Source organism: Terrapene carolina, unplaced genomic scaffold (assembly GCF_002925995.2).
Source record: "Terrapene carolina triunguis isolate 2854851 unplaced genomic scaffold, T_m_triunguis-2.0 Scaffold231, whole genome shotgun sequence".
Taxonomy (NCBI): Eukaryota; Metazoa; Chordata; order Testudines; family Emydidae; genus Terrapene; species Terrapene triunguis.
The window spans coordinates 8,121,080-8,135,418 of record NW_020664582.1 but is presented as its reverse complement, the minus strand read 5'-3'; the positions used below and the strand labels follow the sequence as shown (position 1 = coordinate 8,135,418).

Genomic DNA, 14,339 nt, shown 5'->3' with positions numbered 1-14,339 from the left:
ACAGGGACAGAGTTAGGCTAAACAGAGAAAAATTCTGATGAGAGCCCACAATATTTGAGGGAAGAGTGAAGACATCCACAAACTTTAAAACTTCAGTCAATTGACCAGTGCACAGACAAAATTCCTTTGAATAATCATTCTTAAAATACTTTGCCAGACAAGATTTGATGACAAATCATTTCTCTATTTTTAGCAGTAGAATTTACATTTCAATACTTTATGAACAAAAAGTTCAAAATGTTCAAGAGCCGACGTGTTTTTGGATCTCCCCCCCAAGACAAACTGCTAATGTTAAAGGGACAGGAAAACCTAGCTAAGTGTTCCCCAGCAACCTTCTATTGACAACCCAGGGTGTAAATGCATGTGAAATGCAGGGAAAACATTTTCTAGCAAGGAAATAGTGGGTTACTTTAAATAAAAGAAAGAAAATATTTTTAAAATGATGACTAATGCCTTGACAGAGTTCTTTAAATATTCTGGTGAGACATTTATAATTTTTAATAAGCAGCTGTAACTGTAGTACAAAGATCCTCCCACTCAGCTGTCACACAACCACCAAGACGACTTCCTCTGGGTACGGGGAAAAAAAAGTATAAATGACATTTCAGAGGTTTCTGAATTATTATCAGTGGAGAACAATAGTTTTATAGAAGACAGGTTTTATGCTGTTTATTAGAGGAATCTTGGTAAAGAAAATACTTATTTAACCTACTTTATAAATTATCTACTAGTGTCTTATTAGCTTAGCATCCCTGCGCTAAATCAACAAACAAGCTAGATCATGCAGGAAATACACATAGAAAAACAGGATTTACATATGCGGAAACAAAATTCCAATATATTAGGCCCCAATCTTGCAAATCTCCATGTGCTTAACTTTAAGAACATGAGTACTCCTACTGGTCACACATTAGAGTTAAGCACATACATAAATGTCTGTCATTTCAGGGCCTCAGTTTGTATCTTTCATTATTACAGCTATTCACCTGAATGGTACAGTAACACCTTGCTTCTGCATGACGATCTTCAAGTTAAAAGCTGCATTAATAACTCAAAACAAAAAAATCACATTTAAAGCATTTATTTTGAAAAATAAAATACAAAAGATCACTGCATTGTAAATGTACATGTAATTTATCAACATCTCAGAAGTGATTTTTTAAATAATTAAAAGAAAGATATTTGACAATTTCCACGTCAATAAAATTGAAACAGGCACAACTGTTCTACCAAAAAAAAAAACCAAACACAAATTAGGACAAGCACAAGCCACTTTTACAAAATTTCATACATTTAAATTCCAAATGTTTCACAAACCATTTTTACAAACCCTTTAAAATTAAGCTCTGGAATTAAACAGAGATATAGACAGAATAGCAGTTTCAACATAGGCCAGATTTTGCTTTAATTTCATTTTCAAACTGTAGAAACAGTTGTATAAATGTAACACAGTACATCATCATCATCAGTGAAAGTGTTCACCATATCAGAAAAGTGCTTTTATTGTTACAGGTTTAAGTGTGCTCACAAAAAACCAAAAACAAACCACCAAACAAAACGCCCCAAACAAAACAAAAAACACAGTCTGAAGGCAAATGGGAGAAGATTCGAAAAAAGCAGGCCATGAGCGGTACACCTCACTGATCTTGGTAGGACAGTCCTTATAATGTCATGTCAAAGAGAAAATAATAATTAAACAAGTTAGAATTTGTGCACTCATTTTATTTGTGAAAATTCATTTTGCAGCCCCATACATTTTCATAAATACAAAGAATAATTCACAGTTGGAATGGCAACAATTTCAACAGGTCCAAAATTACCATCCAAGCTAGGCCCAGCCACTCATAAACCTTTCCTTCAACCCCATATGGATATTTTTAAAGCATGGAACCTTGTCGGAAGTAAGTCATTTGTAAGGCAAAGACAGTGAAAAGCTTTTTATCTCTGTATACTTTCAATAAACCCTTTAGCTACATAGTGCAAATTATTTTTTTATTAACAACTTTCTCTTCATCACAAATTGACAGTGAAATTGCTTCTGAGGATGCTTTCAAGGAGATTTTGCTGCTTTGGAACGTAAAAAACAGCACTAAATCAAACTCCAATGCCAATTATTTATTAAAGTAAAATTATCTGAGACATAAAAGTTTTAAATGTTTTTCTTATGTAATACTAAATGAATGCTTTTCACATAGATTTCTAAATTAAGAATAAAGAACAGGAGTACTTGTGGCACCTTAGAGACTAACAAATTTATTAGAGCAAGTGGGTTGTAGCCCACGAAAGCTTATGCTCTAATAAATTTGTTAGTCTCTAAGGTGCCACAAGTACTCCTGTTCTTTTTGCGGATACAGACTAACACGGCTGCTACTCTGAAACCTAAATTAAGAATGTTTCCAAACAGAATTTTTCTTTATAATGCAACATAATCCTTTTGTGTACATGTGCTATTTGTTTATTTATAAACACTATGTTGCCTTGGTTTAATTTAAGATGGATGTTGCATTTTGTTGAGCACCCAGAATATTTTAAGCAAGGAGTGCTCTAAAAATAAAATCATTATTGATTATAGAATTAGCAGTAATGCCTTCACCATTCACCAGTGTCCCAGTACAAAGTGCACTAAAATATGCATTCCTTACCCTGGCCATTTTTCATCAAAGAAATACAATTTTCCTGTGGCTGTTTCAGGATATATGGGACACTATAGGCAAAAAACTACGGTTAGCTCATTTTTTTTTTGGTCATTTCTTATCCCGCTCTTTAGCCAAAGAACTGTCTTTAAAAATATAAAAAGTTTATTCTAAAAATCTTTGTCTTGTTAAAAATGCATTTCAATTTGATGTACAAATGTCACCTGTACATTAATTTTAACAAATTAAAAATATGAAGATCTACTAAAAAGTGCTAAATAGTTTGTTCATTTTATATTTTCCTTTGTACTTCCAGCCGTACCACAGTGCAGAGAAATCCGAGAATAGAGAAAATAGTTTAAATTCAGAGGTGATATCATGTATGGTTGTCTAGCAATCCTGAAATGATGTAATTTACACTTTTTCAGCTCCTCAGCATATTGAATTATACCAAATTGTATATATTACTTTTGAATCTGGACTAAATACCTTCATCTATTTCCCACCTTAAGCCCCAAATATATTAATGCAGAATGCAATTTTCCACTCTGAAGCTTCCATTAATGATCTGAGATTTTAAAAAAAAATCACAATTAACCAGTTTAACTGAAACAATTGGAGCAGATAAATAACCTTGTGATACTCCATTTTATTATCTGATGGACTTACCTTGCACATAAGGTATTCTACTCCACTGGTTCGGTCTGTTAAAGCAAATATATACATATATTAATATAAACTGCTACTACCCATTAAAACAAAATTAGTTATTTTCCATTACAAAATAAAAATATCACTAATAGTGCCATTTAGTTGTTTGGTTCTTTTTATTATACTCAAGACTCAATCAACAGTAGTAAGACTAATTTAATAGAAGCAATTTCAACTCCAGCTTCAGATTTTCCAAAAGGGAAGCAATCATATATAATTCTTTTAGCATAAAACTGCCCATGAAGCATACTAACTCTACTGCTATATCACAAAGATTTTTTTTTATGCAGTGTTGTTGTAGCTGTGTTGGTCTCTGTATATGAGAGACACAAGGTGGGTGAGGTAGTATCTTTTATTGAATCAATTTTTGTTGGTGAAAGAGAAGCTTTTGAGCTGTACAGAGCTCTTTTTCAGATCTGGGAAACTTACTCAGAGTGTCACAGCTAAACACAAGGTGGAACAGATTGTTAAACATAAGGAGATCACACATTGCAAGAAACTATTCAAACTGAAGTGGCAATTAACACCTCTGCAGTCATAGGACAAAGGAGAGTTACCGGGCTGCAGACTGTTGTATTGAGACATAAAACCAGTGTCTCTATTGAGACCATGATTTTTGGTGTCTAGCTGAGTTATGAATTTAAGCTCCCAGGCCTGTCTTTTGAAGGTATTATGCAGGTTTCCTTTAAGGATGAGGACTGAGAAGTCAGATTTGGAATGATCATTTTGTGAAAAGTGTTAACCCACGGATGATAGGGTATTTTTGTCTTATTTTTTCTGAGTTTGTTGTTGAATGTAAAGTTGTTAAGGATGAAGATGAAAAGGATGAGTTTAGCAATGTGTTTAAGGTAGATATCTCAATGTTGTCCATTGTCTTATAGATATGTGAAGCAGCCATGGTGAGGGATATTGGTGTATAGGGAAGCAACATTCATAGTGGCAAGTACGGTGTTCTGAGGGAGGTTGGTGGTGGTGTGGAGTTTCTGGAGGAAGTCAGTCCTTTGAGTAAAGAGTGGTCTCAGCATAGTTTATATGAGTCCTGATATTCCTTCAGTAAGAGTGCTATGGCCAGATATGATGGGTGTGCCTGGGTTCCCTTGTTTGTGTATCTTGGGAAGCATGTAGAAGGTCCCTGGTGTAGGTTTGTGGGAGATTAAGTGCTAGAGATTGTCTTGGAGTGGTCTGGGGAAGGATTTGATGATATCCTTAAATTCCTGTGTGAATTGTGATATGGGGGTCTTCTTTGAATTCTTTATGGTAGGTGGTGTAGGAGAGTTATCAGTTGGCCTACCTGATGTAGTCATCACAATTGCGAACTACAGTGACATCCCCTTTGTCTGCTGGTTTGATCACTATTTAGTGGTTGGCTTTTAGGGACTGTACAGCTATCCTCTCCACAGTGGAGAGATTGTGGTGGACATGATGTTTGTTAAGGATGTCACAGCTGATTTTTTTCCTGAAGTAATTAATGTAATGGTGAAGCATGTGGTAGAGACCCTGGGTTTTTTGGTTTTTTTTTGGCCTTCTTCTGCAGCTTGGGGAATGGGTCACTGGCTGGTTTGAACTAGAGTAAATGGTAGATTCTCCAAACTTGAAATCTTTAAATCAAGATTTGAGGACTTCAGTAACTCAGACAGGTTATGGGCCTGTTGCAGGAATACGTGACTCAGGTTCTGGGGCCTGCAATGTGCAGGAGGTCAGATTAGATGATCATGATGGTCCCTTCTGGCCTTAAAGTCTATGAATCTAAGATATTACCTCATCCACTTTGTCTCTCTAAAGATTTTTTTTTATGACTTCAGTTTACATGTCTCTCTCTTTTTGGAGAAACCTAAAACTATTACTTTTTTTTAATTAAGCAGATTTAAATTAACTATCAGTTCTACTACTAAGAATTAGAAGAGTTCCATTTTAACCATCTCACTTGGAACACAACAGACATTTGCTGCAAGCTAAGGACCAAATTCTGCTGACTTAACACCAGGTCAATTTTTTAAAAATAGGAATTATTTATATTTTAAATAACTAATATTGTAGGCTTCAGGAAACATGACAATTTAGGGTTTATAAAGCACCATGTCTATTTACTGTGCTCTATGAAGTATTTTAAAAATAGCTTAACTTACACTATTCAGAAATTCAACACCACACAGGTATGTACTACTAACTTTTTCTTTCTTTCGACTCAACTGTGCACATGTACTATATATACTGCAACTACACATGTAATATTGTAGCTTAACAAGCCTTTGTCATCATTTAGTTCTATGAAATAACCACTGCATACGTCTTCAAATCAGTTTGCTGAACTACTACTGCTAAAAATCAGACATTTAAATAATTTTTCACCTTTAAGCTGCATAGACATTTTGGCCAGCAGTTGAGAACTGAGCAATACTGTGAATACTGTGAGCAACAGCACATTTAGCTGAGTGGTGTCAGGTTCTTAATGGCTTTATATTAGCTAAGCACAGCTTGCAAAGCATGAACACTAACTGTTCAAAATGTAAGAACAGGCAAACACCCAGTAACAGAGCAAAGCCCAGGTTAGAAATCGCACATAAAGAAAGTTTATCAGAAAGATTCAAGGTGCCCACAGCTAAGAGTTTTATGCTCTGAAAACATGAAACAGACACCACAGCTACTCTACTTTACTGGTCCATGTTCATTTTATCTTGCCACGGGACTTCCTTTCTACTGTCTTCTTTGGCTGGAACAAAAGAAACCAATTTTGGTTTTTAAATAAAAAAATATTTTTAATTTGAACTGATGGGGCAAGTCAAAAGGTTTAATTTCACATGTGATAAATTCTTCTGTGTATTTTCCTGAATCTCTAGTTTTAACATATCAAGAATAATTAAAAGTTATCCTTAAGAAAAATAGTTTGTTCCTATATTTTTGGATATTGAAATACAAAATGTGCCTATCCTTTTATCCTGAGAGTATGACACTGAAAACATGAGCAAAGTTTCTGAAAAACTGGTTACAAACATCACACTAACCTTCCCAATGACCGTAAGAGGTAAGGAGCTGGGGTTGGGGCACAGGAAAGGGTACGGGATGCTGGATCCGGGCGGCACTCACCTCGGGCGGCTCCCTAGAAGCGCTGACGTGTCCCTGCAGCTCCTAGGCGGAGGCGCAGCTAGGCAGCTCTGCATGCTGCCTCCGCCCGCAGGTGCCACCCCCGCAGCTCCCATGGTTCCTGACCAATGGGAGTTGCAGAGCCAGCGCTCGGGGCAGGGGCAACGCACAGAGCCGCCTAGCCACGCCTCTGCCTAGGAGGCAGCAAGGACATGTCGCTGCTTCGAGGAGCCACGCAGAGCCAGGTAGGAGCCTGCCGGCCATTGCCAGCGCATGAACCCTCAGCTGGGGGAGACTAGCCCCTAGCCTGCTCCTTCTGCCCGAGGCCTTGCCGCTTCTGCGCCCCCCTGCAAGAGCCTAGGGTCCGTCCCCCCTGCAGCCGCCGGCCCCCGCCCCAGGCTAGCACCTCCAGCCCCGGAGTGCCAGTGCTGCAGCCGCAGCCCTGGAGTGCTGGGAAGGCGGGCGCTGCGGCCCCAGCCCATCCGGGAGGGCGGGTGCCACCACACAGGTGCACTGGAGCCGCAGAGTGGGAAACAGCGCCCCGGTACTGTACAGGGTGACAATACTCCCTCTAGAGCACTGGCTCCCAAGCTTTTTACTAAGGTCACCCACCAATTCCATTTTGTCTATTTTTCTGACCCTCCCAGGGTACAAATGGGGGAATCCCCAAAATCACAGACCAGCATCCTCCTCCTCGCACTGCAAAGGGGACACTGACAGCCTGCAGCAGCTCCCTACAACCTGGCACCACAACCTTAATCCTGGCCCAGGGCAGAAGGGAGGCCGGGGTGGAGGGGGTGGGAGAGCAAGCCTGCTCCACACTCACCCCACAGTGGCAGCTCCTGTCACACGAGGCTGGGCCCAGCTCCTCGTTCTGGGCATTGCGACCAGGCACGCAGGGTCGCAGCACCACTCAGATTTGACTCAGCCACCCCTCCACCATGACTGGGCCAAATAGCCATGGTGCTGCAATCCCATGAGCCCTTCTGTCATGGTCGGGCCAACCCCGTGTGGCGCTGTGACCCTGTGCGCCAGATTGCAACGCCCAGAGCAGGGCCCAGCCATGTGAGACAGGAGCCACTGCTACAGGGTGAGTGCATGGCAAGCTCACTCTCCAACCCCCTCCTCCTAGCACCAGACCTGCGACCCATCTAGAACCTGCGCATGGCCCAATGGTGGGTTGCAACTCACCACTTGGGAAATACTGTTCAAGTAAAATGAAATTTCATAAGCACATTGGGCTGAACCATTGTCCTGTGTGCACTCAAACTTTTTAAAATTGCCACGTATCTGACAGACATTAATACATATTATTTTACGGCATCAGTGTGAGGAAGGGGGAAAAGATGAAGTGTTTTAGTGAGTTACCTAATTACCTGGTCCTCTCCAAATACGCAATTCTCTATGGCTCCCAGGTTCTTAGAACCACCATTTTTGTAGTAATGCTAACCTCAAGAAATCAAAAATCATGACTCTCACTCCTAAAAATCAAGAGATTTTTATAGAAAAAATTATAGTGTGTTTTTTCAGTCCGTCTTGATTTTTGAACTCCACTTACCCATCCCCAATGCGTGGGGGCGTGACAATTAATGTCGCTCATTCTGCCAAATGTATTTGCCCCTGCTGCAAGAGCTCTCGGCCTCAAACATGCCTGCCCCCACCCCAGCAATTAATCCTGTCCCCCAGCCCTACCACAAGTTTGCCCCCCCCCCAGCACCCACCCTATCAGTTCTGCCCCGTTCATTCAGTTCAGACACCCATTCCATCAGCCTCTACCCCGCTCAGTTCAGCCCCACAACCCCCATCAATTCATCTCCCACTCCTCCACGGCTATTCCTCTCCCTGTTTCTATAGGGCAGAATCACATTAACATTAGATCTTTTTCAATTTAACTTTTGTATTATTCTAATTAATTTTGCATGAACAAGCCCTAAGATACCAATAATGATAAGCACTTCCAGCCTTTGGTATCTCGAGCACTTTGTACATAGATACATCACCAGAAGTGCTACCAATTACAGGGATCCTACCCTATAGCCCAGGGGTGGCCAACCTGAGCCTGAGAAGGAGCCAGAATTTAACAATGTACATTGCCAAAGAGCCACCGTAATATGTCAGCAGCCCTCCACCCTGCTCCCAGCGCCTCCCACCCACCGGCAGCCTCACTGATCAGCGCCTCCCCCTCCCTCCCGATCAGCTGTTTCGTGGTGTGCAGGAGGCTCTGGGAGGGGAGGGGGGAGAAGCGAGGACACTGAAGGCTCAGGGGATGGGGCGGGAAGGGGTGGAGTGGGGGAAGGGCCTGTGACAGAGCCTGGGGTTGAGCAGTGAGCACCCCCGGCACATTGGAAAGTTGGCCCCAGAGTCAGTGCCTATACAAGGAACCACATATTAACTTCTGAAGAGCTGCATGTGGCTCCGGAGCCACAGGTTGGCCACCCCTGCTATAGCCTTTCCTCATGTAACTGTAATTGGGAATTTTCCCTAGGTCAGGACTGAGCCCATAATTTGTATGCATTCCTACAAACAACAACATGATCAATTTTTGTTTTCAATCCAACCTTGTAAAATTCTCACTCATCAGGGACAGTGTTTTGTTTTCTTTTGGGTTTGCTTTGGTTTTAGTTTAGTTTTGTAAAACAGGCAAGTAAAATATCATGAATATGTTTACTATCTTCATGGTAAAGGTGAGTGAGCATGTTTTCTCCTGGGTGCGACAATCTGCGTGATGCTTTTTCAATGCCAGATTAACAGAATAGAACAAGGCACATTTAGATGCAGTCTTTTCTTTTTTGTCATTAGATTCACCATATTAAAAGCAATGAAAAAAATGTGGTTGATAATTTTATAACATGTACATTTATTGTACAACAATTCCTCAATGTAGATTAATCAGTTGAAAAATATATCTGTTTGAGAGTCTATTTATATATTTCTTAATTCTTTAAAACTTGTTTGTAGTCACAAGACATCTACATATTAATCTAATGGAATTCTGAGAATTAAGTCCTACTTTCTCTTTGATTAAAGTAAAGGTCATTAAATTGTTAGCAGAAGATCAGTAATGATACCAGCAACAGAACCCAGAATTTGAGATGCCGTACATAGAAATGGAAAACCTTTGTTGGGTTTATATTGCTACCAGTCCTAGATCAGGCACTCTCTTGGCAATTTATGTCTGAAGGACCTCAAGTCTGTTATCGAAACTACAAGGAAATACCTTCTCTAGTTATTACTGCTCACATAGCCCCTATTCTAATTTCTTCAGTACCCTCTGGGAAAGGACTGTACCATGTATAAGCATCACATTATTAGTAGTGCTTAATACATAATTATATTATTATAGAATACACTTGACTACTTTGGGAAGAGGATAATCCTCCCTATCTATAAATAAATAAATGTAAATGCAAATGCATTACAAGGTCAGCAAAACTCCCTGAACTAGTTAGCTGATGAGAATATTATATCTTAACGTACCCAATTTTGAATTATAATTAAAGTTGTGAAGTATATTAACTAGTTCAATGTTCTTAGTAATTGATGAGAACTTATCTTTACTGCCCAGGACTGAACAGCTTTACTGAAGTGTGGCAAAACACTCTGGAGATAGCCTCGCTATCTGCTCTGTACTTGATTTAGAACTTTTCAGAACAAGGCAACAGATAGCAAATTAAGTTTCTTTACTACCAACAGTAATACACAACATTCCATTTAGAGGTATTTAGAATAAAACTTGGCCTGAATGGCAAAGTTCAGATCTGAAGTTTCCCAAGGTTCCAGGAATGTTTGGATCTGGCACTTTGTCTTGGACTCTTCTCTAGTGTGGACGTAGCGTGCTACATTCCATACCAGAGATGCAAACAGGCTCAGGAATAGTGTGGGGACGCTAGGACTCTCTAGGACTGTGCAGGAGAAGAGCAATGAAGATCTCAAGCTCTGTGGGAAAGCTGGTAGGCACACAGTTTTCTATCACCCACTAGCAAACAAGACATCAAGTAGAAAAAGTAGGCATGGAATTAATATTAAAAATAGGATACAAGAAGGCCCCAGCATGTAGAGGGGGGGAAAAATCAAATTACTTTAGACAGGGGGGCAAACTATATACAATGCCCAGTTTATGGCACATACTTCATTAATCCAGATGAGGAAGTTCTCTAAAGAGAAGCAAAATGTAATGCCCTGTAAACTCAGATATTTAAGCATTCCTTCAGAGGGAAATGAAGCACTATGTGGCTTCACAAATCTAACCATTCTTACTATCAACTTCTGTCATGGAAGGCCTACCTATTCATAGGAGGACATATTACCTATGACTCAACAATATATAATCACACTGAAACGCAAGAATTAGTTCTCTATAAAGTGATTGTTAATAAAGTTGTCTATCACGTCTCCTCTCTCTCTCACATTCACACACTTTCTCCATATCACTTTACCACAGAGAAGGAAAACAATCCAATACTGTACCTGTGGCATTTCTTTAAGAAAATCAGGAAGCTGAAATTCACCTTTATAGACCTGGGGAAAAAAAATAGTAAAACTTTAAACAGATGCTATCATAATATGTTCAAACCGCTAACAGGAATTCTATTCAATAAAAGATAGGTTAGTCTGAGTCATCTGGAACTAGTCATGCTAATCAGATATGCCTGGAGCACGGAGGATTGATTTAAATCAACAATTTTAATCAAGATTTAAATGAGCAAACAGGAAACCTTGATTTAAATAATTTACTGTAATCATGTTTTGCATTTGTACTTTTTAGCTATTTTCCTAAAAAAAAAAGCTGAGTCCCATGGGTTGGTAACCACTAAAACATGTTGATTTGCAACTAAATAGAGACTTTACACTAAACTTAGGCTTCTTTTAAGAACTAGTAGATCTCATTCTCACAATTAGTTTTTATTCATAGATTGGAAAAGGAAAACAAGCTTTCCTGCTTTTTCAACTCCCAAATGATTTGTTAACTTTGAATGTAGTAGTCATTGAACCAAACTAGTTGAATAAACTGAAATGAAGAAAATATTCTCTCTGCACCTCCAGAAGAGGCTACTCCTGAATAATTGGCTTAGTACTTCAGTAAGCTCTGATTCCAGATGCTTAGTCACGAAGTTCAAACATGTACTTGTTAATATTATATTTGATATTTAAATAATTTTAATAGATTATAGTAAATTTAAGCCTTAACATAGATTGTCAAGTTCAAATTTAATTTTAAATATGTTTATTTCAAAAAATAAAATGATTTAAACTTTAAATCAGATTTTTAAAATAAAAAAAAAGATTGTATTTTATCTTTTAAATCATTGATTTTTATCCATCAGGTTGTGGCACTTATTTTAGAAATTCTAATTTTAATTCATGAATGAGAAGGTGTTAGTCTGATCCAGTTCTACACCTTTACACACATTCTCCAGCTTATAACTCCATGGTGCCTACAAAAAGCCTGAGAACAGTTAAGCTGCTGATGCGCTGAGACCACAGCCTATCATGCTGACCAATAGTGTAGCATTTTCTTATGCTCCCCAATCTGTCTGTACCCATCAGTTATTTCTCTCTTTACACTTGGCCTGGAAGCTTTTTGGGACATGGGCCATCTTTGTGTTCGGTTTGTAGCGTGCCTAGCACAATGGAAGCCTAGTCCATGACTAGAGCCCAGAGGCACTATGGTAATACAAACAATAACGTCACGTATTGACTGACTGTTCTGTTTGAGTGAGATGTAAATGGCATTTAATACAACTTTTATTTAAGAAACATGCACTAGGTTAATACATGGCAAAATCTTATAATTTATACTACATTTGAAGTTTTCTCAGGGTACAAATTATGCTTGATGTAAGTCCGATATACCTTACTCACCATATATTAACTTAACTATATACTAATATAAAATGGTCTTTTTTAAGCCTGTCTTTCCTTACTATGTGGTGTCATGCAAAAATCTCTCCAAAATTAAAACCAATTACTAATTACAGAGTTAAAAAATAAGAGGAATTAAGTACAATTTGCAGTAGGTTATCCTGACATGGCTAATATTGAATAGAAAGATCTTGCATCTACAGAATTGACAGTTTCTCTATCTGGTCTGAATGGGAGTCTAAACTAGATAAAGTCTGCAATATCTTACACTGATTTTGAGCTCAGATTAGGAGCAGAACGGTCTCTGAAATAATTACTATGTCAGTACACTGCAGTGGCCTCGTCTCTGAAGCTGAGTCAGCTCAGAGTTTCCTGTCTGCAAAATAATTCACCCCAAATATGATTGCAACATTAAACAATACGATTCATTTTGAATAGACTAAGCAAGCTGGGAGCTTTCGCTACTCTTTCTATAACTAGACTGGTTAAACACATGCAAGGACCCAGACTTTACTACAAATATAACCAGGGAGCAAGGAACCATCTATGTAAGTTGCAAAACCTTAAAAGTTGTTATCTCAAAAGGAGTGGACAAAGATAGAACAACAATGGTAATCCACAATGATAGGCACAGCTCTCATTCACATTCTTGAAGCCATTCCCACAATAACCATAGCTTCCCACAATAATGTTAATGAAAGCTTCATTGGTCAAAAATTCAGTGTGCGGTCAATGAGATCCCAAATGTATTGTAAACATCTGAGTTCAGCAGACTACTTAAGATTTTGATCTTTTAGTTAAGCCGTTAAAATGAATCTCATCTCTCTAGACAGCAGCTAAGAAAGTGATGCATCAACAATGTTGTCATATTAATACTATGAACAATTTATTCACCTATCCACAACATGAAACCATTTTGGCTAATTTCATATCCATGAAAGAAATTGAATTGCCTCAGAAGCATTAGGCTATGGAGTTCCATATTAACGTGATTTTTTAGTAGAATAAAACATAGCTCATGAAAACAATATAGAGATTTGTTACATCAGTCAAAATTAGCAAAAAGAGGAAAAGACTAATAGCCACGAAAGTCAAAATGATCAGCTCAGTTATTTCCAAAATGCTCAAACACTTATTAACTCAGTGTACCAAGTTTGTGTAAGGTAGTAAATATTCCAACCTGCAGGTTAAAAAGTCGATATAGTCCAAGCACTTCTATGTTACTCAATATTTGTTTAACGAAAAGGGGCCCATCTAAACAGGATTAATAATAATGTTGGGTCAGGATTTTAATGCAGACATAATTCTCTCCCTGTTATATTTTGCAATGTTTTATTTGGTCAGTTCAGTGTACGATGTTAAAAATTTGACAAAATAAAATTCTCATGCAACAGAGATACAGTAACAGGCACCTGGAAGACAGCTGTGCAGTTATTCACATACTAGCAAAGACAAATCCTTCTCCGATAGTATTTTAATATTATGGCAGAGTCAAAGATGCAACAAAGCCTCTAGTCACACAGCATTATCAATTTTCCATAAGCATAATTGGGCACAGCAGATCAGATTACTGCAGATAAAAGAGATACTGTAATTTGCTACATGCTTCATTTTTGTAATGTAGATACTGAAGAAAAACGACTTTTGGTTCAGACAGACATTTTAAATATTCAGAACCTAGGAGATTATTTGCTCCCATCTGTCATGAATAGTCAGTTTCCTATCATGTGAATTCTTACCCACAAAACAGATAATCTAAACCAAAATGCCCATGTGATGTTACACAAAAAGCACCAATACTGCATCATTGTCCAAAATATAATGCAAGAGGAGATTTGATTAGGAGTTTTGAAAGATTAGGAATTTGGGAGGGTTTTTACATATTAATACATGCCCTCTACAAGCGAGGCAGCCAGTAAAACAGGATGTACCCTGTATTTCAACATTTGCAGCTCTAGTTCCTTTTAGGCACTACCAGTTCAAGATCTAAACAGTACTTGTAAGTATTAATAAAAAAAAAAGTTAGTTTATGCAGAACCTGTTGCCCTGAAC

The 14,339-nt window shown here is 38.5% G+C and overlaps 1 protein-coding gene across 7 annotated transcripts in view; it reads right to left on the bottom strand.

Moving 5' to 3' along the window:
- Positions 1 to 1,065: 1,065 nt before the first annotated feature.
- Positions 1,066 to 14,339, bottom strand: part of TPST1 (tyrosylprotein sulfotransferase 1) — a 72,491-nt gene continuing 59,217 nt past the window's right edge. For 2 of the 7 annotated variants that reach the window (XM_029912508.1, XM_026656494.1), the window contains exons 4-5: positions 10,893 to 10,943; positions 5,134 to 6,054 (exon numbers count right to left, since the gene is read on the bottom strand). In XM_029912508.1, the coding sequence (XP_029768368.1) occupies positions 6,010 to 6,054; positions 10,893 to 10,943 (96 nt within the window). In that variant the 3' untranslated portion in view covers positions 5,134 to 6,009. Of the gene's footprint in view, positions 1,661 to 3,302; positions 3,338 to 5,133; positions 6,055 to 10,892; positions 10,944 to 14,339 lie in introns of those variants that run through there. The other 5 variants (XR_003899879.1, XR_003899881.1, XR_003899880.1 and 2 more) reach the window with 5 other exon arrangements.